At 45.9% G+C, this 24,628-nt stretch overlaps 1 protein-coding gene across 1 annotated transcript in view; it reads left to right on the top strand.

Moving 5' to 3' along the window:
- ANXA13 (annexin A13) overlaps positions 1-24,628 on the top strand; it is a 56,810-nt gene that overhangs the window by 13,481 nt on the left and 18,701 nt on the right. The window contains exons 3-4 of the mRNA XM_089899204.1: positions 10,568-10,640; positions 22,983-23,077. Coding sequence (XP_089755330.1) covers positions 10,568-10,640; positions 22,983-23,077 — 168 coding nt within the window. The remainder of the gene's footprint in view (positions 1-10,567; positions 10,641-22,982; positions 23,078-24,628) is intronic.

Genomic DNA, 24,628 nt, shown 5'->3' on the forward strand with positions numbered 1-24,628 from the left:
GTCACTCACTTTGAAAAATGCTTGGTTGAATTTCTACCCTAAGAATCTATGATAAACCTCTTCCCTTTATCTTTTGCTCCTTGGATAAAGTCTAGGATTTCTTACTTGTACAGCCCTCAGTGTATATATTTTTTAAGTTGTCTTTCTCATTCACTGGGATGTCAATGGGAAAGTTCCTAATTTTTATCAGACCAATGGTTCTCAACCTTGGTTGCACATTAGAATTATCTGGAGAGTTTTTAAAATTCCTATACCTAGTATATACCTGTATCTTAATGATTCTGATCTAATAGGCCCAGGATGTGACTCAGTCATTTGTGTATGCTCACAACTGGCTGTGGCAAACTTGCAAAGTCAGTCCCATCCAGGGTGACCAACTATGCCGGTTTCCCTGGAACTGGCCCAGGGTTAGCACTGAAAATCCAGGATTTCCTGGGAAATCCTCAACCTTCGGCAGTCAGACAGCTGTTCACCTTAGTGCCAGCCACCACTGGCAGAAAATCCTCGACTCTCTCCAAGAGGATCAGGAAGAGTTTCAGAGAGGAAATGAGGCTTCAGCAAATTTCCTTATGTAGATCCATTCTCCACTGTTGCCCCTAGAATGAATGGTGGGCAACCAGGTGTTTAAAAAATGGATGGGCACGAGGATCCGTGCTGTCAGTCCCCAAGCTTCTTTGGCCCTCTGAGGACTCAGGTAGGACAGTGAGGAATCCATCACAGCATCTGTCCTCTGCCTCTCCTACCTCACACTGATAGGCCCCTTGCTAATAAGACAAACCGGCAGTCATTTTGCATAGATTCTGTCAGTAGGGAGAAGTGACCTTTTTTTTCTTTTTTTTTTTGCGGTACGTGGGCCTCTCACTGTTGTGGCCTCTCCCACTGCGGAGCATAGGCTCCGGACGCGCAGGCCCAGCGGCCATGGCTCATGGGCCCAGCCGCTCCGCGGCATGTGGGATCCTCCCGGACCGGGGCACGAACCCGCGTCCCCTGCATCAGCAGGCGGACTCTCAACCACTGCGCCACCTGGGAAGCCCGAGAAGTGGCCTTTTACCTGTGAAAATGTTTGACAGTTTATCAGGTTGGAAAGCAGTCACCCGAAAGGAGCAAACATCAGAAACTGGCCATCCTGCTGGCCTCATGCCTTTTCAGTCTTCAAAATGCCTCCGCTAAAATGCAACTCCCTGGCACACTGTGGTCCTCGAACGACGATCCCTGTGAGCTAAGGGCAAGATGCTTTAGGAAAGGGGAATTGGAAGATTTGGGGTGAGACGGGGAGAGAAGGAGGAAGAGTCCTGAGAGCCTGTTGGAGACGGTCAGAGAAGCCAGTCCCTCCCTGGCCAGCTCTGATTACCATTATGAGATCTCTCTGCCCAGTACTCTCGTTGTCTTTTTTTCCCCAGCTTTATTGAAATATACAATTGACGTATAACATTACGTAAGTTTAAGGTGTACACTGTGTCGATTTAATACACTTATATATTGCAAAATGATTACCAGCATAGCATTAGCTAACACCTGCAGCATGGCACTTAGTTACCGTTTCTTTTTTGTGGTGAGAACATTTAAGATGCTTTCTTAGCAACTTTCAAGCATATAATACCGTTTATATATATATATATATATAATATATATATTTATATATAATACCATTTATATATATATAGTTTCTGTATTATTTAACTATCATCACTATGCTGTACATTAGATCACCAGAACTTATTCATCTTATAACTGCAAGTTCGTACCCTCTGGCCAACCTCTCCCCCTTTCCCCTAGTCCCTGGTAACCACCATCCTAGTCTCTGCCTCTATGAGTTCAGCTTTTTTAGATTCCACATATAAATGATATTATACAGTATTTGTCTTTCTCTGACTTATTTCACCTAGCAGAATGTCCTCAAGGTCCATCCATGTTGTCACAAGTAACAGGATTTCCTTCTTTCTCGTGGCTGAGTAATATTCCTTTATATATAATATTCCTTTTTGGGCTTCCCTGGTGGTGCAGTGGTTGAGAGTCTGCCTGCCGATGCAGGGCATGCGGGTTCGTGCCCCGGTCCAGGAAGATCCCACATGCCACGGACCGGCTGGGCCCGTGGGCCATGGCCGCTGGGCCTGTGTGTCCGGAGCCTGTGCTCCGCAACGGGAGAGGCCACAACAGTGAGAGGCCCATGTACCGCAAAAAAAAAAAAAAAAAAAAAAAAAAATATATATATATATATATATATATATATTCCTTTTCTTTCTTCTTTCCTTCCTTCCTTCGTTTCTTTCTTTCTTTCTTTCTACCACATCCTCTTTATATATTCATCCATTGACAGACACATATGTTGTTTCCATATCTTGGCTATTGTGAATGATGCTGCAGTGAATCACACTGTCTTATTTTATCTTCCTAAGATGCTGCTGGGTGCAGCAGGTATTAGTCCCAGTTTACAGAAAAGAAGCAGAAAATATGATTCTATTTGACTCAGAAGGAATATTGGGAGCAGAGTTTGACAATAACGCCTCTCCTGCACACACACTTTGCCCTGAGAGAGGCTGTCTCTTTTGCCTTGCAAATAGTGATAACTTGCCTTCATTTTTCATTTCACTTCCTATTTTCTCATCATCAAGAATATTTATTGATCCCATGGTCATGCAAGTGGTCCTCAGCTTCTCTGGTCAGCAGACAAGTCACAGGTCTCAACTGGTGTTTCTACTAAAAATACAGCATTCTAATAGTTCAAATGAGCTTTCTATCATTAAATTTTTTAAATAAATAATTTTGACAGGAACAAAAAAATGGTTGATGAGAAGTCAATAGTAGAGTTTCTGTATCCAGACTGTGTAGGTTTGAATTCCATTACTTACTAGCTGTGTGACCTCAGGCAATTAATTAATCTCTCTGTGCTTTGATTTCCTCATCTGCAAAATAGGAGGTCATAATACCTACTTCATAGGGTTGCCGTGAGGACTAAGTGACTATACGTAAATTGCTTGGACCAGTGCCTGGCACTTAGTAAGTGCGTAATATTCAGCTGTCATTCTCAATTTGAAGTGTTTCTCCCATAAATTTCTCTTAAACTCTTAGCTCCTGCTACTACTCCTCTACAAGTACAAAATCGTTTCTGATTTAGGAGAGAATTATGTAATCAGCTATTTTAAAGTTGCCACACAAGGCACCATGTCAGGCGCTCATTCGACACTCAGCAGGAATCAGGTCAAAAGGGAAGGAAGTAATAAAAATAAGGCTGAGCCCTCCCCACATGCCAGCATCCTGCTCAGCACTTTTGATCCATATCCTCACAACAACCCACAAGAGACAGATACTATTATTACCATCTTTCAGATGGGAAACAGAGACTTAGAAACGATAAGGAGAGAAGTAGCATCACGCCAGATTCAAGGGTAGATATCTTGGAACAGGGGGGTTACCTATGTGATCAGAAAGAAGTCTCTCTCCCAAAATGAACCTCAGTATCCCCAACTCTATACAAGGCGAGTTTAGCCCAAAAGGCCAATGTTAACTCCAGTACAGTAACTAGCATGGGGATGGTCATTGCTAACGCTGAGGACACAGGCATGTCTGAGCCTCTCCCCAGCACGGCCTTCATTTTGCTCCTGTTTAATAAGAGCAGGCCATCACTTAGTTCTAATCCTGGCCCTCTTTCTAGTCTCCCCAGCCCCCCTCCTGATTCCATGTCAGCTCAAACAGTAGCCCTCTTTAGATCAGTGTACAGAGAGCCCTCTGCCCTCTGCTCCCCAGCGTTTCCTCGGAGACTTCCTGTCTCAGAGTCTGGATACCAAGCAACCACTTTTAAATATTTACCGAGGAGACTGCAGTCAGACAAGCCTTCTGGGGAGCAAACAATCCAAATGCCACTCCCATTACATTTTGATATTATTTCAGAGTTTACAAATGACCCTTACAACCTTATGTCACCCAGCATCCCACCTCCTACGTGCCACCCACTGTGTGCTTACTGTCATCCGGCACTGTGCTACTGCATCCCGGACACAACTGCATCCAAACTTCACACTACCCATGAGCTGGTGCACCTCCACTGTGAAGATGAGACGACAAAGGCTCGGGGAGATGGGTCAGCTTGCCCTAGGTCCTACGACCAGCAAGAGGCAAAGCATAATTGGACACAGTAGGTCTGACTCCCAAGTCCACATTGTGTCTTTATGTCACATTTAGATCAATCATGTTTGTTCTGCAGCGGCGCTGTGACAGGTCATAGTAAGCACACATGTACACAGACCCAGAAAGCATCATGCTGTAGTCTCTCCCTGGAATATCCTTTCCCCCACCTCCACCCCTCCTCTTCCCCCTTTTTTTCTGCTTGCCTAACTCCTACTCATCTTTCAAGAACCAGCACACATGTCAACTTCTCCATAAAAATTCCTCTTTCTCCTCTCAGCTATTGGCAGCCAAAGTGCTTACCGTATCATAACGCAATTGTCATTGATCTATTTCCATGTTGATTTCTCTGAGGACAGGGGCTACGACTCATAGACATTGAGTGCCCCCCTCACCTGGGGTAGTGCTTGCCATGCAAGAGATGTTCAGTACTTGTTTGTTGAAGGAAGAGGAGGGAAGAAAAAAAGGAGGTGGAAGGAGAAAAGGGAAGAAGGAAAAGGGAAAAGAGAAGGGAGGAGAGGAAGCAGGGGAAAAGAGAGGAACTGTTCAGAGGATGGTCTAATTTGCCTGCTGTGTATTGCTTTTTAATGAATTCACGTGTCTCTCGTGGGACAGTATATTCTTATTTTCCAGTCTTGATGTTATCCAAATAGAAGATGAGGTCACCTGATCAGGTCATTCCTACTGATGGGCAGGAGTGTATTTAAATACGGGTGTACTCAGGTTGGATGACCCACCCGGAAAATTTTGGTTACTATATAATGTATAGAGCAATGAGTTTGCAAACACATCCCTCAGCTAACTTTTTCACACACCCCTTCCCCAGAGTTTGCTGTGAGTGGAGGCAGATTTCTTGAAACCCCCTTTCGATCTTAAGAGTTAAGCCTTCCTTGAACTGTACTAGGTCAGAAGCCTTTGAGCAGGTGTCTGTTGCTCCACTCTGGCCCTTCTGCCTGGGGGTATCAGATACAGAGCCACGCTTCTTCCTGGGCCGTTGATGTGCTGAAGCTGGCACATCCCTGAGTCATTTCAGAGTGGGTGTTTTCAACATTCTTTCTGCCCAGGTGACACTGCTTCCTAGGCTCCTAAAATTTCAGTTTATTTTCTCCGCATCCTCCCTCCAGAAAAAAATCGTTCATTCGTTTCCTTGTTTTAAATGCAAGAACATGAAAACACAGAAAACTGACATGTAGATGCACTAGAAGGAAGAAAAAAACAGAAAAGCTCCCAGCGTAGTCATGCACCAGGCAGTGCCCTTTGTAGAGTTAGGAGTATTCGTTTCATTTTGAGCCTGACACACCAGCATGATGGCCAGCACTGCACCCGCCTTGTATCTCAATGGGACCCTCACACCCAGGGGTGCGAATTAGCACACTGGCCAGAATATGGTGTTGCGGTGTCAGCCCAGATCACCTGGACTCCACAGAGCCTGAATTTTTAACCATTTTACTGCCCTGGGTGAAATGCATGCCTGGATCCCAACTGCAGGCAATGAATGAAAAACTGATCCTCAGAGTGCCATTTACAAGGTGAAAACCCCTCAGGCAATATTCTGGAAAGGTCCTTACTGATCTGCCTTCAACAAATATTGTTTACATTTATTGAGCACGTGCCCTCTGCTAGGCCTCATTTTAGATGTCTTGCATGAATGACTTCATTGAAACTCTCACAAGAGACCTATGAGATAGGGGGTATTATTGTCCGCATTTTGCCATGAGGCAACCACAGCACAGAAAGGTTCCCAAACTTGCCCGAGGTCACAGAAGCAATAAGCAGTACCGCTGGGATTCAAATCTAGTCTGACTAGAAACCTATGTTCTTAAAGTTGACTATTATATCCTCGGTGGCTACCTATTATAAACACGGTGTCTGGGGCATTGCGAGATAGATAACAGATGGATAGATGGATGGATAGATAGATAAATAGATAGATGATAGAATCTCATAATATCAAGTTTGGAAGATGTCTGTTTATTTCTATATGTATACCTTCCAAATTTGTCAAGTCAAAATACGCAGAATCAAAACCCTAAATATCACTACAAGACAAAACCCAAGAGTTGGCCCAAAGCAGCAGAGGCAGGACAAGCTTGCCTGTGGTTCCTCTAAATATCTGGCACTGGAAATGTTATCTCACGTAAGCCTCAGATCTCAGAAGGCAGACACTGCTCCCATTTTACAGATGAGGAAATGGTGGCTTAGAGTTTAAATGGCCCAACTTTACAGGACTGCTGAGGGGCAGGACCACATTCAAACTTAGATCCACGTGGGCTCAAACCCAGACTCTGTAATCATTTTTTTTTTTTTTTTGCGGTACACGGGCCTCTCACTGTTGTGGCCTCTCCCGTTGTGGAGCATGGGCTCCGGACGTGCAGGCTCAGCAGCCATGGCTCACGGACCCAGCCGCTCCACGGCATGTGGGATCTTCCCAGACCGGGGCACGAACCTGTGTCCCCTGCATCGGCAGGCGGACTCTCAGCCACTGCGCCACCAGAGTAGTCCTGTAATCATTTTTATTAACATCTAACATCATGTCTTTTTTAATGTGTCTTCTGAGTGTCAATGAAAATACTGTTTAAAAAATAACAAATCAAAACAAAACAAAACCAAAAGAAGGAATGTTGCCCCATCTCTTTTACACCTTGTAGTTGAGAGCAGGCGAACTATCCATTTGTCTCAACCCTCACAAACTCAACCCTCTGTCCCCATCCTGGAGTCGCACCCCCGTTTTGTGTCTGACTCACGTTCTCGCAGACCTGCTTTATATGGAAGTTCTGTTCAGCGGCGTCAGGTTTCAAACACAAAATCTCCTGATGGGCAAACAGGCCCAAGGCTCCGAAGTCAGCTGCCTGGCCCACTAACAATGAACAATGGAGGTGGAATGTCCTCTCCGTGTATATTCCCGAGAAATTCGTTACCCAGATCATTGGAACAAGCCAAGGACACCCCTTGCATCAACACTGGCCATCGCTGATGAATGCATCCATTGTAGACACAGTCCCAGCCATGCCGAGGGGAAGATTCCTTCCACACAGACTGTTTTCTTTTTCTCTCTTTCCTTTTTAAATCACGTCACATGGTTCCTTCCCTCTGACATCAAATATCCTGCTGTTACTAGGAACAAGCTGGAATTCTCTTCTAATAAGGAAAGCTAACCAACATGGCTAAGAGTCATTCATTCCTAGAAGGGGACAGTGACTTCAACCTGCCCCGCTGAGGGCCATGCATCTGATACAGACTTCTACGCTGCATTATTTGTAAAGCAAAAAAGGAAAAAATTAAGTCTCAATATCATCTTTATTCCTAACATGGAGTTCAACACTCTCCCACTGCACCCCACGCCACCCCACCAGACATTACTATTATTTTGGACTAAAAGACATTTATTTTTACTCATTTTTTGGCCTTGGATAAACAAACTGGACATGTTCGGAGGGTCCTTTTCCCATCCCTCCACTCTTATAATTCTATGATATTTGTATCATGGAACCATCTTGCTAAAACAGAGAGGGAATGTCATTTCATACCTGACAGACGGTCCTGGTTTGAGCCCTGGCTCCGATTCAGCCGTTACCTAGCCAGGTGATCTTAACCAAGTCTCCTCATGGCTTCTGCAAGCCCTGACAGCATCTTTGAGCAAATGAGGAAAAAGTATTCCTCTGGGGGAGAAGCAGCCCTGCCAGCACAGAGCTCGGCAAGTGTATCCCCAGCAGGACCCAGCTCCCACTGCCCTCAGGCCAGGCATAACCTGAACAGCCATTCACAAGTTCACAGCCATTCTCTGTTCCAACTTGTCAGTTGTGAAGTGGGATAGATAATAAGTCCACCAAACTCTTGCACCGATGAGGCTAAAATGACACACAGAATAGTTTATAAAGACTGTCATGAGATTTCTGCAGCTCCGGTTTAACTCTACCTCACTTCCTAGGTCGCACCTAATACTCCTGATGAAAAGCAAAGACACAATTTACTTCTTTGAGATTGCTACTTCCCACACTCCCACACCCAGAGAACCAGCCCTTTTAGAATGTGATCAAAAGGCAGGGTGGTCTTGGTCAGTGTGCAGCCTGTGCAGCTGCACAGGACCCCACGCTCAGAAAGGCCCTGCTCTTCGTTTAATGCTCTGATGTCACCATCTTGAAATTCTTAATTATTTTTGGACAAGGAGCCCTACACTTTCCTTTTCCACTGAGCCCCACAAATTACGTCTCTGGTCCTCCCAACAAGCCTTCAGAAGCACCAGATAGCCTTCTTACAGCCCACAAAAGATTGGGAAAGGAACATGGGACACGCCATCGCTCTGCCGAACGTGAAGGCCCCAGTCATAATTAGAGTGTGAGGCAGGATGGTGCATGGGACCCAAGAGCATGAGCTTTAGGAGGCAGACTGAGCTGGTGCAAACCTGCATCCTGCAAGACCACAGACAAATTCCCTAACCTGCCTGAATCCAGGCTTCCTCCTCTGTAAAGCAGACAACAAATGCCTACTCTTCCCTGTGAATAATGAAGAAAGGTCTGTCAATGAAGAAGTTGTCTAGCACATGGCGGGCACTCAACAAATGTGAGCCCCTCTCCCAGCTTGTTTCAGGAATGGATACTTCAAGATGGGGCAATGGACTACGTTCCAAAAGGCAGTGGGGTGATGGGGGCCCTGAGATCCCTTTGGCTCTTAAGATTATATGATTCTCCATTAACCAAAACCTAGAAGCCAGCCTTCCTCCAGTCCATAGTTATTCAACCTCAATCTTTCCCTCTCTCTTTCTCTCTCTCTCTCTCTCTCTCTCCATTTCCACCCTTCTTGTCTTTGCTTTGCTTCATTCTGAACCCATGCTTCCTTCATGTAGTGGACAGCATGGCTGCCAACAGCCCTAGACTCACACTCTGTTGGCTTAGCAAACCCAGCAGGGAGAGACATCTCTCTCTCAATATCTATATATCAACCCAGGGAAAATTCTAACTGACCCTGCTTGGATTACATCCCCACTCCTGAACCAGTCACAAGTGCCAGAGTGACAGGGTGCGTGTCCACCCAAGGGCAGGACGATGGGAATCAAGCTTCATGACTGACATCCCCCCGTGAGACCACATGAAATGGGGGAGGGGAAGTCCCTCAAAGGACGTAGGGATACCAGGCAGATAAATGCAACTCATCCTCTGTGCTTTATGTGGTTTACTGCTCATTCGCAATAGGTGCCCAGAGAAATGAAGGGAGGGACAGGGAAATCGGGGTGTGTAGACAGTAGCACTTAAACCAGCCTTCACTGAAGGATGGGAAATAAGTGGCATATGTCACCAAAGACCATCTCTGTGAGGAAAGACAAAGACAAAGAGAAAACACAGGGTGTGTTCAAAGCTACTCGTTGCATGACTGCAACTAACCTCACATCTTTAAATTTTTTTTTTTTTTTTTTTGTGGTACGCAGGCCTCTCAGTGTTGTGGCCTCTCCCGTTGCGGCCTCTCCCGTTGCGGAGCACAGGCTCCAGACGCGCAGGCTCAGCGGCCATGGCTCACGGGCCCAGCTGCTCCGCGGCATGTGGGATCCTCCTGGACCGGGGCACGAACCCGTGTCCCCTGCATCGGCAGGTGGACTCTCAACCACTGCGCCACCAGGGAAACCCACATCTTGTAAATTTTTAATAGCCATGCATTGATTTTTATGCTTACCTTTTGTTTAGGCAAGCAACACTGGTTTTCCACTTCAGTGCTAATAGAAAGTTTCTTTTTGAAAAATAACTTTAAGCGAAAACAAAGTAGGTCAATTGAAAGAAAAATAATAAGCAAATAATAATAATGTAGACATAGATAGCTGTGGACAGTCAGTGCATGTATTATGCCAATGACTGAAGTATGGGAAACATTAGTATATATACAGAACTTTTTCTCCCCAAGGAGCAGTAAAAACCAATAACTGTTATTGCTCGTCCATAGGTTTATCTCTGGCAAACTAAATATTATGTCTCTCATTGTGTGAATGGTAAAGCTTGTAGCCCAGATTGTCAAATTGATCTGTAATAAGATCCTAGAATCCTCAGCTTCTGGCCAAAAACACCTATTCTCTAGACATACTGTGTCTCGTGGCGAAGGTTGAAAACCAGCATTCCAGGACATTGGTCCACTGTATTACTCTCTGTTTCAGAGACAGACACACAAAGGTGGGGTTAATATGAAAATCACTTCTCCCCGAGTTGGCAGGGCTGATTGACCTTGAGAACACAGGGGGCCATTCTCCATGGTCATCTGAGTCCAGCTGGCTCCAGGGAGCACCAGCCATCTCTCTGGGGCCAGAGTTTCCCCAGCTGATTTCCACATGTACCCATGTGTAAAGCGGCGGCTGGTCCCTCGTTTGGGTGACTGCTTGGTCTTCCCGTTAGCTGCCAACTTCAGCCAGAGATAATTATTAAATGCCTATATTGTCCACTCAACCTTTTCAATTATTTTTTTCTAGGCCAAAGAGAAAGATCAGGGTTTTGATGCTGATCGAGATGCCAAAAAGCTGAACAAAGCCTGCAAAGGAATGGGTATGAAAGATATTTTGTTTGCTAATTTACTACTGAAGTTGATTAAACTTGATCTCATGTCCAACTTTCCCACGATCTTAGGAAGATGACCTCCCACTTATCTCGTATCTTCCAAGCTAAGCTGATCACTTTTAAGGTTCCCTTTATAAAAGTTCCCAAAGTTATAAGCAGGTCCTATTACTTGTCAGGATTCAACATAATAGCTAGAAATTTAATAGTATGACATTTAATTTGAACTTGAGATGGGGGAAACTTCATGAGAAGTGTCATTCATACAATTCTAATGTCATCTAAACCCTCTGATGCCTTTTATGGGAGTTGGTAGGGAATCAGGGCTGATGAGAACTGGATTAGGGACCTGGTAGCTGTATCTACGAGCAGAGCAAGTGGAGATAAAACTGTGGCCAAGGTTGAGAATCAAGAGGCAACACTGGAGCAACTATTTACATCCAGGCCTAAGTGCATGGCCAAGGATGGGTGACTAAGCAAGAGATCAGGAGTAAGGTAAACCCAGGAACAAGGTGAGATAAGGGAGGGAGCGTCTAGGGCTAGGGCCATGAAAAGAGGCTCTGGAACCCAAGGAAGTCACTGATAAAACAAGGTTCTAGTCCCAGAAGCTTGGAAGAAGGTGGAATTTGAAGCTCAGATAGAAGGATTTACCTTGAGTGGGAGGGCGGAGGGGAGGGAGGGAAGACTGAGTGCAAAAATAGATACATTCATGGGTGTTGTAAGAGGAGAAGGCTGAAGGCGGTCATGCCTAGTAATGGGACATGGCTCCATGAGTGTGAGGCAAAGTTATCTGCTAAAGACATGGGTTTGACAATGGAGTATGGAGTTTGGGTGATAATTTGGAATACTAGCTCTTGAGTGGAAAAGAAGGCGGAGGTGGCCAGTATCGACTTCTCATGCTGAGAGCCCTACTGAATAAGAGAAGAAAAAGGAGGAGGCCAAAGAACAAACTTACCTGCCTTCAATGGTATCTTAAGTTCTGGAACTGTACAGAAAAGGCAGCTTTATAATAATAGGTAATGTTTATTGAACTCTTTTGCCATACATTTTGCATGCATTACTTCATTTGACAATAGCAAACCTCATTTAATCCTAATTTTCCAGATGGTTAAAGTGAGGCTCAGAGGGGCTAAATGACTTGTCTGGACTCACACATCTAGTGAGTAGGTGGTCCAGCTAGCATTAAGCCCAGGCAGGAATTAATTTCCTGCTCTTGACCACCAGCTGATGACCTTCCTAGCTTAGGGCAGCTTTCATCTCCATGGGGGCCTTCAGAGCTCTTTAACACACATCTCACATGCACTCAACAAAGCAACAAACACTTATTAAGCACCTTCTCTGGAGGGTCATGTGTAACATGTTTAGGGACCTGCACTTTATTCTGAAGCAAGGTGGAATCGAGCAAGAATTCATCTGGAAAGCAGCATAGAGAGTTGACGGGAGGACGGTGGGAAGGGAGATAGGGGGACAAGTTCGGAGGTGACAGGGGACAGACGATGAGGCTGCTGGTCAGTGAGTACAGACAAGAAGGAAAAGATTTGAGGCATTAATGGTCAGACACCACAGGGGTTGGTCACAGACCAGTCGGCGTGCGAGGTAAAGTGAGAAGTCAGAAAGAACCCCCAGGTTTCTGTCTCAGGGAACGATAGGTGTTATCATTCATCGAGGAAAGGAGTATAAAAGGAGCCTCCAGTGTGCTGGTGAAAGTGTAGGGCTTACTTTAGACATGTTGAATTCAAGTGTCTGAGAAAATCCAATGGAATGATCCACGTTAGTAGAAATATGTCTAGAACCCGGGAGAGAGATGTGGACAGAGACGGTCGACTTGGGAGACACCAACACGTGGGCGGTGGTTGAAGCTATGGGTGAGGATGCGCTCACCCAGGAAGTCTGTGTAAAGAGAGGAGAGATGCAGGAAATCCCAGCATTTAAAGCAAATGTAAAAGTAAGACCAGGAAGGAGTGGCCAAAGAGACAAGATGCAAAACAGGAGAGAATGTGTCTCCAGAAGTAAAGGGAAAAGAGAGTTCCCAGAAGAAAGGAGTGGGAACCAGTATAAAACCCTATCTACCCTGAGGTCAAGTAAGATGAAGAGTGAGAGCTGGGTTTTACAGCTAAGAATAAATTGACCATCTCTGCCAGAGTGGTTCTCAGCGGACAGCTGGAAGTAGAAGGCTCATTGCCCTTCACTGGGGTGAGAATGGGGATGAGGTTCTATCCCATCAGAGAAGAGAGAGGCTCACAGCTGACAGAATGTTGAGGTGACGGGAGACTAGACACATAAAGAGGGAGTCCACTGAAAGGGAGAGCTTGTAAATACAGGAGGGAAAGGGGGTTGCTGAGAAAAACAAGATTTTAGAAAGCCTGGAGGAGGGGGAAATTCAAAACACAGATATCAGGATTGACCTTGAATGGAAAGAGGAGGTGCGACTGAGAGCTGGAATTGATACATTCATGGGGGTAACAGGGGCAGAACGTTGAAGGAGCTCTGGCCTGGCAATGTGACATTGCTCAGTAAGGTGGGAGGCGAGGTTATCTGCTCAAAGTGTTGGGTTTGACGATGTAGTATGAGGTGTGAGTGGTGCTTTGGCATAGACGTTGAGTAGAGATGACCAGGAAATGACTGCTGGTCCCCTGTGAGGTCTCAGTTGCCTAGAGAGACCACGATTTCACGTTGGCTCAGCCCACACGGCTCTGTGATTTTCTCCTGCAGCCTAAAGGGAGGACAGGGGAAATGGATGTTAGGTTGACCCCGGGTTTGCTGATCAGGGGTTCCAGAGGAACAAGAAAGTGAGGGCATTTGAGGGGGCATTACCTTGGGAGAAAAAAGATAGAGGGACCAAGGGGCAAGGTTGATTAATTTCCTCAACTTTATTTTCTTACATCTACTGGGGGACTTTTAATATTCTAGGCATTGAGCCAAGCACTTTATATACAAAATCTCATTAAGTTATTCTCACAAAAATCCACTTTTCAGATGAGGAAAGAGGCTGTGACAAGTTAAGTAGCCCAAAGCCACAACCCCGTAAGTGGTGAACACTGGGATGGAACCAATTCCTATCATTGCCTGAAGCACAGAGGCAGCGGGTGGGACAGGGCTGAGAAGAAATGGCTGGTAGGAGCCATCTCAGTCCACAGGTTATTTTATTAAATTTTCCTTTTCCTTATCGTGCTATAATTCACCTAGCATAAAATGCACCCTCTGACAGTGTATAATTTCGTGGCGTTTAGTATATTCACAGGATTGTGTAGTCATCACCTCTAATTCCAGAACATTTTCATCACCTAAAAGAAACCCCACATAGATTCACAGCCACTCCCGCTTTATCCTCCCTTCAGGTCCAGTCAATCACTGGTCCACTTTCTGTCTCTATGGATTTGCCTATTCTGGGCGTTTCATGCACCTGGAATTATACAATAGGTGGCCTCTTGCGTCTGGCTTCTTTCACTTGGCATAATGTTTTATGAAGACAAGTGCCAGATTTTTACTTAGAGGTAAATTAGTGCAGATTTACTTTCCTAGGAATGGGTACTGTGGTAGAATAAAGATGGCCATAAACTCTTTGTGTGACTCCAGAGAAAAGAACTGGGATCCACAGCGGAAGTTCTAGAAAGACACCTTTTGCTTCTGTATAAGGAACTATCTAACTATAGAACAGTCTGCCTTGCCCAAGAAATGCTGAAGTCCCAAAGGAGCTGGGGTGGGAGACAATCTGGTAGGAAAGTGGTAGAAGGGATTTCTACAGAGTAAGTATTGTTGAATAAATGGGTGGGGTGGGGCTGGAAATGAAGGATGACAAGCAGGTTGCTTGGTTTGGGGGCATCAGAGGAAAGCTCAGCAGAGAGGAGCTGGTCCTTGCTCACATCCTGGCTAATCCTGTATTCGGACAACAGCTGTTGGGAGGTATGTTTGCCTGCAAGTGTCAGGATGTTTATAGTTCTGAGCTGTGCTGAGCGGCTGAGCCAGCCTCACAGGTGTCTCCCTGCTGCCTCTCGAGTGAGGGCCTGGCATCTGGATGTGGGTTGGAGACAGGAGCTGAAGTGGGTGTGGGAATGAGTCAGCTGTGGTTTATGATAAATCCCCAAGCTCTTAGCCACCACACTAGTTTAGTTCGCCAAGCACAGATGGAGCACCTACTGAATGCCAGCCATGCCGTGTACTCCACCCCCTCCTGTGGGTACGGCCACAAGGCGAGGCCATTTTTGTGCTGGTGACTGTTGGAGAGCCGCTTCTAGGTGCCAAGCTCTGTGCTGGGTACCACACGCACATCACCTTGTGTAACCCTACCAACAACCCTGTAAAGTTGTACTATAATGACAACAGATGAGAATGCCGAGGCTCAGAGGTTAAATACTTGCCCAAGGTCAAAAAGATATGAGATGAGGGTAGGGTGGTTGCAACCTAGGGCCATCTCGAAAAGATATCATTTGGATGAAGGTCTAGAATTCCCACCTCTACTAATAAGAGCAAGACCAAGCAGAATCGTACCATTGGCAAAATTCGTCTGCAAGATCTTGTTGCTATACCAGCCCTGCAAGGTCTGGATTTAAATGTCTAGGGCCATGCTGTCCAACAGCCACCAAGGTGAGGCATACAGGTCACTTTTAATATTTTTTTAAACAGACCTCTCTCAAACCGCTTTTTTTTTTTTTGGCCACGAGGCACGTGGGATCTTTGTTCCCCGGCCAGGGATCATACCCACACCCCCTGCATCGGAAGCTCAGAGTCTTAACCACTGGACTACCAGGGAAGTCCCTATTTTTAATTTTTGAGAAGCCAAATTTTTTTAAATGCTGGTGAAATTAATTTTAATTATACTTTAGCTACTCAATACTGTATCAAAAATATCATTTCAACAGATAGTCAATATCAAAGTTATTCATGAGATACTTGACGTCCCGTTTTTTGAATTAAGTCTCCAAAAGACTGTATGTATTCTACGCTTGCAGAGCATTTCAACTTGACCAGCCACGCCTTGAGTCCTCAATAGCCACATGCATCCACTGTATCAGGTAGAGTGAGGTCAGAGGCCCTAGGCATCAAAAAGTTTATGTGCAAGTCCTCAGCCGTTCACCCACCTGTGCAAGTCAAAGTAATAAGAATGCTGTACCATAAAATAATATTTGATTCTTACAAATATCATAAAACTGACAATTTCCTTGTTTGTGGTTTCTTTGGTGCCCCTGCTTTCCTGGCTCCTAAGTACCTGCTTGGTCTGGGTCTTGGTTAACCCAGAACCCCCGACGCTGACACTGTCAGGCCTTCCTCTCAGGGCTCCATGCCCACCCTGTTGCCCCCATCCCAGCAAGGCCCTTCTGAAGATGACGTGTGGATAGTGTGTGGACCCCAACATTCATTATCCTCTCTCTTTTTTTTTTTTTTTCTCGGTACGCGGGCCTCTCACTGTTGTGTCCTCTCCCGTTGCGGAGCACAGGCTCCGGACGCGCAGGCTCAGCGGCCGTGGCTCACGGGCCCAGACGCTCCGCGGCACGTGGGATCTTCCCGGACTGGGGCACGAACCCGTGTCCCCTGCGTCGGCAGGCAGACTCTCAACCACTGCGCCACCAGGGAAGCCCCTATTATCCTCTCTGAAATGTAAGAGGATGTTTGTCATTCTCCCTCCGAGAAACACAGGAACAGGGGCTTAGAGGGAAAAACTGCTATGGAGCTGCTATGGGCAGAGACGGCTGTGGCTGGCTTTGGGGCCTGCTGGGAAGCGGCTCACTCATTAGGCACCAGAGTCCCAGGGGTATCGGGGAGGGAACTTCAAACCCAGAGGTCCCCACCCTGCTGAAACTCAGCTCGGTGTGTTCCCAGAAAATGGCTGGAAGAGCCAAAGCCAGGAGGCCCTGTGGCACTCCCGGGGTTGATGGTCACCCAGTTCTGACCTCTACTGTGTAATTACTGCGTCAGATGAACAGTCAGAGCCGAGGTTCCTTCTTTTCTCATTTTTTTAAAAAGTCTTTCCCAGAACCACTGGAGACTGGCCCTAGTGCCTCAAATCATTGTAAATGTTTACAGGAAATTGTTCCACTGCACAGACTGCTTATATGACACACATACTGTGAAATGTAAAATGAGGTCACTGTTCGGTAAATCGCTTCTCAGTCGGGTAGTGGGAACAGCTCCCTGGATAAACCTGATACCCGGACTCAAAGGGCTCAAGAGAAATCTAGTCATTTCCAGGCTCTCCCCCACCTCCAGGCTGCTGCTGGGACATCCCCAGACTGCTTTGCTTTCTGCTCTCCTTTTTAAAAAAAACACTCAGGAAGGAAAGTCTAAAAAACCTTATATTTAAAATTTTAACTCAATTTTCCTGAATTATGCAGATATGGGTTGACTATAGCGACAGAGTAGAGGATTTCCTATTGGTCCCTGCTACGTACAGGCCACGTGAGTAGCACACACAGCTTACAACCATGCAGAGATCAGCTCCATCATAATGCAGTGCAAACTTCTCCATGCATGCATTTCCACATTCGTTCACTCAGCAGGTCAAGTCTGATGAACACTGAGAGCCTTCTCTGTGGATATTGCAATGAGCAAAGCCCTCTGCCCCTGTGGGACTTGCAGTGTGGGGTGGCAGAGACAGGACAGAGGAGGAGGACAGGTAATGTGAGGGACACCGGCAGGTGTCCCAGAAAAGTCCAGCAAGTTGAGTCCTGAAAGAAGAATGGGAATAAAGGTGAGGGCTGAAGCTAAAGATGTTGCAGGCAGAGGCAAGAGACCAGGCTGTTATTCTGGATTTGAAGGAGCCTAGATGGAAAGGTTCAGGCTGATCTGCTCCACAGAAAGGCCACTCTGGAGACTGTGAATGCTGATTGGAAAAGGTGAGAGTAAGACAGGAACACCATCTGGGGATCAGCTCTGGTGAATGATACGACAGAGGTGAGGATGGAGAGCGATGGGTGGGTCTCAGGGCTACCAAGGAGGTGAATGGTGAGGTCTTCGTGGTGACAAATTAGATGTGGGGCGAGGGGAAAGAGAGAGCCAGGGGTGAGCACCCGCACCCCTCCATTCCTGGCTGGCACAATACAGCGAATGGGCCACCTGGGAGGCAGGAAGCCTCCTTCCAGAGATGACAACTGTAAGGGTAAAGGTCTGAGATGCGGAGGCCCTAGACCTGGGCTGGAGCAGCCCATGTGAAAAAAAAAAAAAAGTTGGGGGACTGGATTCAGAGATTTTTTTTTTTTTTCTTGCGGTACGCGGGCCTCTCACCGCTGTGGCCTCTCCCGTTGCGGAGCACAGGCTCCGGACGCGCAGGCTCAGCGGCCATGGCCCACGGGCCCAGCCGCTCCGCGGCATGTGCGATCTTCCTGGACCGGGGCACGAACCCGCGTCCCCCGCATCTGCAGGCGGACTCTCAACCACTGCGCCACCAGGGAAGCCCCAGAGATTTTTTATGAGAAAAAGAAATCTCTTTTGAGGTGAGATTTCTGGCACTCCTCTGGTTAAAAAGAAACAATGTCACAGAGGAAGTAACTGGATACACAGTACGCAGGTGAGGCTACAGGAGGAAATGAAGAGGAAGGACAGAAATAAGTGCTGGAAGTGAGCCGGAATGAGGCAGGCAACGAACGCTGACTATTTTTGCAAGTGAACTCATCCTAGAATTTTTTGTTTCTCCAACTGGAATCAGAGAGCTAGATCTTCCCAGAACCGTAAAGGTGGAACTAGTCCTTGAGACTAGGTGAACAGTCCACGGACACAGAGCAGGTGGCTGTCCTAGGAGCAGCGCACAGCTCTCTCACCCCTGGGTCAGAGTAGTCTTTCTAAGTCCCAGCACTGGCTTTCCAAACGTGGCATTGAGGGCTGGGGCCAGAGTCAAACGCTTGAAGTCTTTGGCAACACCCCTTTTCTTCCCTTCCCCGTCTCCAGCCAGGTCCCCCTTCAGCCCTTCCCGCAACCTTGACCCAGGTTTCTCCTGTTCCCAACCCGTCTATCAAAATGCATCTGCCCCGTGTTTTGTTCCTTCAGGATCCTGATCTCTCAGCGGAACAGGAGCTAACGTACAAGTCCAACTAATTCAATTCCACTGAAAAATTGCCAAGCGTGCTATTTACAGGCAGCAGACATGGAGAGGAGGGCCAGGAACAGGCTAATGTAGGAAATCTCCAGACTTTGGGCTGTGAGGAGGGTTTTTTTATTCCTTTCTTGAAGTCTTGAGATACTGCTGAGGACAGTGGGTGGACTGGCTTCCTAGGGCTGCCATGACAAAGTGCCACAGCTGGGTGTCTTTAAACAGACATTTATTGTCTCTCAATTCCGGAGGCCAGGAGTCTGAAACCAAGAAGTCAGCAGGCCATCCTCCCGCAAGGTGCTAGGGAAGGACCATTCTATGCCTCTCTCCTAGCTTCTGGTAGCCGCAGGCATTCCTTGGCTTGTAGATGCATCACTCCGATCCTCCGAACTCACACGGAGTTCTCCTGTGTCCCTTCACGCCATCTCCCTCTGTGTGAGTCTCTCTCTGTGCCCAAATTTCCACTTTTTATAAAGACACCAGTTATACTGGATTAGGTCCCACCCTAATGATTTCATTTTCACTCGATTACTTACATACCTTAGAATGTGACCTATTTCCAAATAAGGTCACATTCTAAGGTACTGGGGGTTAGGACTTCAATGTATTCGGGGGAGACACAATTTAACACATAATAGTAGGTGTCCCGCAACAGCCAGGTTACAAGAGAGGAGTCAGGTGGGAGGTCTGCCAGTGCCAGGATGGACAAAGTGATAATATTCGAACAGAGCTTTACTATTGTCTAAATACGAATTTTTAGAGTCTCTGTCTCATCCTCTCACAGCCCTTATGCGATCAGATTGTCATAACTTCCTTCTACCAGAGAGTAAAAGTGAGGCTTGGAGCAGCACTGCCCAAAAGAAACATAATGCAAGCCACACATGGAATTTCCAAATTTCCAGAAGCCACATTTTTTAAAAGTAAAAAGAAACAAGTGAAATTAATTTTAATAATATATTTTGTTTAACTAAAGACATTAACATTCTAACGGGTAATCAGTATAAAAATTATTGAGATAGTGCTTCCCTGGTGGCGCAGTGGTTAAGAATCCGCCTGCCAATGCAGGGGACACGGCTTCAAGCCCTGGTCCGGGAAGATCCCACATGCCGCAGAGCAACTAAGCCCGTGCGCCACAACTACCGATCCTACGCTCTAGAGCGCTCCAGCCACAACTACTGAAACCCGCGTGCCTAGAGCCCGTGGTCTATAAGAGAAGCCACCGCCATGAGAAGCCTGCGCACCGCAACAACGATCCAATGCAGCCAAAAATAAATCAATAAAACAAATAATTTTTTAAAAATTAAAAAAAAATTATTGAGATATTCTACACCCTTTTTTTACACCAAGTCTTTGAAATCCAGTATGCATTTCACAAAAACACATAACTATTAAAACCTTAAACGGTCCTAAAATGATCTTTCATTCCTTCAGTGGTATGCATAGTACCACACCCTAGAAGAGCAGATCTGACAGGCAAGACGGACCCAACAGCCCCACTCACCCAAGGAAGACGGCAGTACGTGGCACCTAATAGTACACACTACCTTTCAGTGACCACTCCCTATGGCCTAGGTACCAAGCTTAGAATGTCACATACATGCAATCTTATGTATATATTACATATATATAATCTGATGAAAGCTTACCTAACATGCAGTGACTCTAGAGATATATAAGCAATGCTCTTTAGAGGAACGGCGGGAGCAGAAACGTAATGTTTCAGGATTTCTGAAAGTGCCTGACCTACCGACAAATGTGGCTCCGGTGAGGTGAGTGAGGCTGGGTGTGTTTGTGGCCAGAGATGGGTCTAGAAGAGCAGTTTGAGACCGTGCTTCAGGAAGTCTCAATGTCACACTAAGGAACAATGATTTAGTTCTGGAAATCACGAAGCATCACTAGAGGTTTTAAAATTAGGGAGTGAAATGAGCACACGCGTACTTCCAGATGATGATTCTGACGGCAGTGTGGAAGGTAGGCTGCAGAGACCAGAGCCTGGTGTCAGGGAGGATGAAAACCAGCAGGCCTGTTACGCAGGGGCAGGGGGAATGAAGGGGGCGGAGTCATCTCGTAGCTGAGACAGATGGGCGTGGCGGTGTCGGAAAATAAAAGAAACGGAAGGTGGGCCCTCAAAAGTGACTTTGGATTTTCTAATTCAGGTGATGCCACACACTGAGATGAAATTAACGGGGTGGGGAGTGGGTTCAAGGATAGACGGGATGAGCTCTGCTTTAGCTCCGTGGGGAATTGAAAGGCCTTGGGATCTCCATGGGAAGCTGGCCACAGGCAGCTGGAAATAGGATCTAAACTCAGGAAGGGTAAGGGCTGGAGGTGCTAGTTTAGGATGCACCAGCCAAAGGGCAGTGGTCACGGGTTGGGGCGGGGGGAGTGATGGCAATTAGCAAGGAGTCCTGGCAGCTGAGTGTAGAGGGCAGGTAGAAGAAGGGCTGATGGAGGATGCTGAGAGGGAGATGGTGGGGGGGCTGAAGGGAGGAACGGAGGACAGAGGCAAAGCACTCAAGCAGGGAACGGTCAACAAATTCCAATACTGCCGAACAGTAAGGTACATGCGGGAACTAAGAAGAGGGTCTGAGCTGTGCCTCAGTTTCCTCCTCTGTAAATACGAGTTTGAGCCAGAAGGCTTCTGATGCTCCTTCCAGCTCAGTCACTGGGGTGACAGCCCAGGGACAGTGGCCTCAGCACAAGTCTTGCCTGGATCTGAGGCAGCCCTGGGGCACTTGGTCATGTATGCTCCCCGGTGTCCCAGGACCCATGTGCACCTCAGGGCAACCATGGACCCCTACTTGGATTTCATTCTCACAATAGCCTTGTCTATTATCACCCCCATCTTATAGGTGGGAAAACTGAGGCTAATTATTTGCCTGATGTCATAGGGTTTAAGGGATTTGAATCCAGTCCAAAGAAACTGAATTCAGGGTTCGCTGATCAAATAGTCTTTCTCACCCTCACACCTGCAACACCTGGGTCATCTTTCCAATCCTGTCTCCAGGTTCAAAAAATGATACGCTCCCCTTCTTTCTTAGTCATTATCATTTCAGTGCTGATCAAATACCTACAATGAACAAGTATTACTATGAACATCAGGGAAAAAATCGTTTTAGGAAGAGTGTGATTCAAAAGAGTTTAAAGGGGAACTGCCCCACATGCTCCCAATTAGGACTTCTCTCCTGAGATTAACAAGTTTATGGATGGGCTTGATATTATAGCAATTTGGGTCTATATCTTTTTTTTTTTTTTTTTTTTGCGGTACGCGGGCCTCTCACTGTTGCGGCCTCCCCCACTGCGGAGCACAGGCTCCGGACGCGCAGGCTCAGCGGCCATGGCTCATGGGCCCAGCCACTCCGCGGCATGTGGGATCTTCCCGGACCGGGGCACGAACCCGTGTCACCTGCATCGGCAGGCAGGCTCTCAACCACTGCGCCACCAGGGAAGCCCTGGGTCTATATCTTAATCTCTTCCACTCCATTTTAAGTACTTGCAGACCAAGGAACATACCATATTTTTTTTTTTACAGTTTTTTTGAGGTATAAGTCACACACCATACAATTCACCCATTTAAAGTGTTCAATTCAGTTGTTTTTAATGTATTCACAGAAATATGAAACCATCACCACAATTTAGAACATTTTCATCACTTTAAAAAGAAACCTCCTACACTTTAGCTATCACACCTCTGCCCACCCCCTCCCCAGCCACTATTCTACTTTCTGTCTCTATAGATTTCCCTATTCCGGACTTCCATATGAATGGAATCATAATATGTGGTCTTCTGTGATTGGCTTCTTTCACTTAGCAAAATGTGTTTAAGGTCCATCCCATTCATACTGTAGAATGTGTCAGTACTTCATTCCTTTTTCTGGCCAAGTAATATTCCACTGTATGGATATAGCACCTTTTAATTATCCATTGTCCACTGATGGACATTCAGGTGGTTTGCACATTTTGACTATTATGAATGATGCTGCTATGAACATCTGAATACAAGTTTTGTGTAGACATAAGTTTTCATTTCTCTTGCATTTATGCCAAGGAGTGAAATTAAGGAATAGGCCATATTCGTTCCTCTTTCCACTACAGTGCCTAGCGTTGTGCTTCATGTAGTGTGAGGCCTCAGTGGATATTTGTCAAGTGAGTGAAAAGAATACAGTTCTCAGCATAAGATATTACAGCCAAAGGGTCCACCTAGGTTCCACCAAAGCCTGTGACCACCACCCTGGCTTCCCCGGATTGACTAAAATAAACGTCCATCTTGTTTCTTGCTCATTGTGATTTTGTCTCTTTCTCCTGCACTTCAGGAACTGATGAAGCCACCATCATTCAAATCCTATCAAGCAGGACATCGAATGAGAGGCAACAAATAAAACAAAAGTACAAGACAACGTATGGCAAGGTGACGCCGAGGGTCCTTGGCCGTGTGCGCACGGCCTTGGTCTTGACTGTCTCTTCTGCTTCTTTTATGTTCCCAAGACAGTGAGGACTATCCCTAAAGCTTTATTGAATTAGCCCAAGAGAAACAAAATGAAACAACCATTTAAAACTTTAATTGACTCCAGAAAAACTGAAATGGCCTTGTTAACAGCCTGTAAAATCAATACCGGTTAACTCATTATTTTTCCAACTGACTTCTTTTTAAGTTGATTCCTCAGTCTTTTTTTCCCACTCATTTGGATTAATTCCACATATTAACTTATAGATAGGCCAGGGATTTGAAAACCAGTTTTCACAGGTGGGTCTTTATGTAAGAATTCTTCATTTATTCAGGTGTCTTCAAGAATGATATATTCTTCATAAGTGATTGTTACAAAAACTAAAAAACCAAAACCAAAAAACCCTCCATTTCGTTAAGCATCAACGCCTTTTTCTTTCTTTGCGTATCTTTTCTTTCATTCTTCTTGTTGATGGTGTTACATTTAGAAATCTTTAAGAATGCATTAGGCTTTCTGTTTTCTTTATTAATATAGCATGAACACGATTTAACATTTTCTTAATGTCATTAGAATTATCAGTTTGCCAAATAAATATGAATTATTATGCTGCATTCTAATCCAAATTTATACTTCCTTTACAGTTTCAGTAACTCTATGTATAAATAGATATAGAGATAGAGGTGGATTTTCTTACTTATTTGTCACTGGGGAAGCAACAATCTCTCTAGGCCTTGGTCTCCTCACAAAATGAAAATGGTAATTTGCCTCCCTTCTCAGGCTGCTGTGAGAATCAAGCAGGGTAATGCTGGCACCTACCAGTAAAGGGAGGCCGTGATAGGTGTGATTGTCTCCACCTTACAGAGAGAAAAAGTGGAGCGCATCTGTTTAAATGACTCATGCAAAACCACACACTTAGTAGGAAAAGGAACCAGCATTCAAATCTAAGTCTTCCATCTCCAGGGCCAGCCTCTACTCCTGAAGAATCCATTGCCATGAGAGGAGCTGTTTATTTATACATTAAACAGTCCAGACAGCTGTGCTTTTGTAGTTCTTCTGCTTCCCTCTTCACAATCAGGCTTGTCAATGTCACTCATTGATGACCTTGGTGAAAATAAGTGCAGCTTCAGTTCAGCTGCATTTAATTGAATTGAATGACATTGAACTTTCATCCTTGTCAGCGCGCCTGACTATAGCATCCTCTCAAGTGCTGTGTCTACTTATATCCTACCGATACGGAAAGTCAGATACAGGCATCTTAAGCTTTGGTGTAAAATAAGTGTAAATGGGTTCAAAGTGAGGACTCAGGGGCTCTGTGAAAGTGAGCATGCTCTAGCACAAAACTCTGCAACACCTACATCTGCCAATCATTTGCTTACTTTCCAATTCTCAGCTGTGTTTCAAACAGCTGGGACTGCCAAAGAGGTGATCGAGAATCATGCCACAAAGCTAGAAGACATTAGAGACAATCAAATCTGAAGTCAGCTGAGCTCCAAAGAGAATAAGTATCCCAAGGT

Source organism: Delphinapterus leucas, chromosome 17 (assembly GCF_059928025.1).
Source record: "Delphinapterus leucas isolate spDelLeu-1000000601 "Yukka" chromosome 17, BTC_Dleu_Yukka2, whole genome shotgun sequence".
Lineage (NCBI taxonomy): Eukaryota > Metazoa > Chordata > Mammalia > Artiodactyla > Monodontidae > Delphinapterus > Delphinapterus leucas.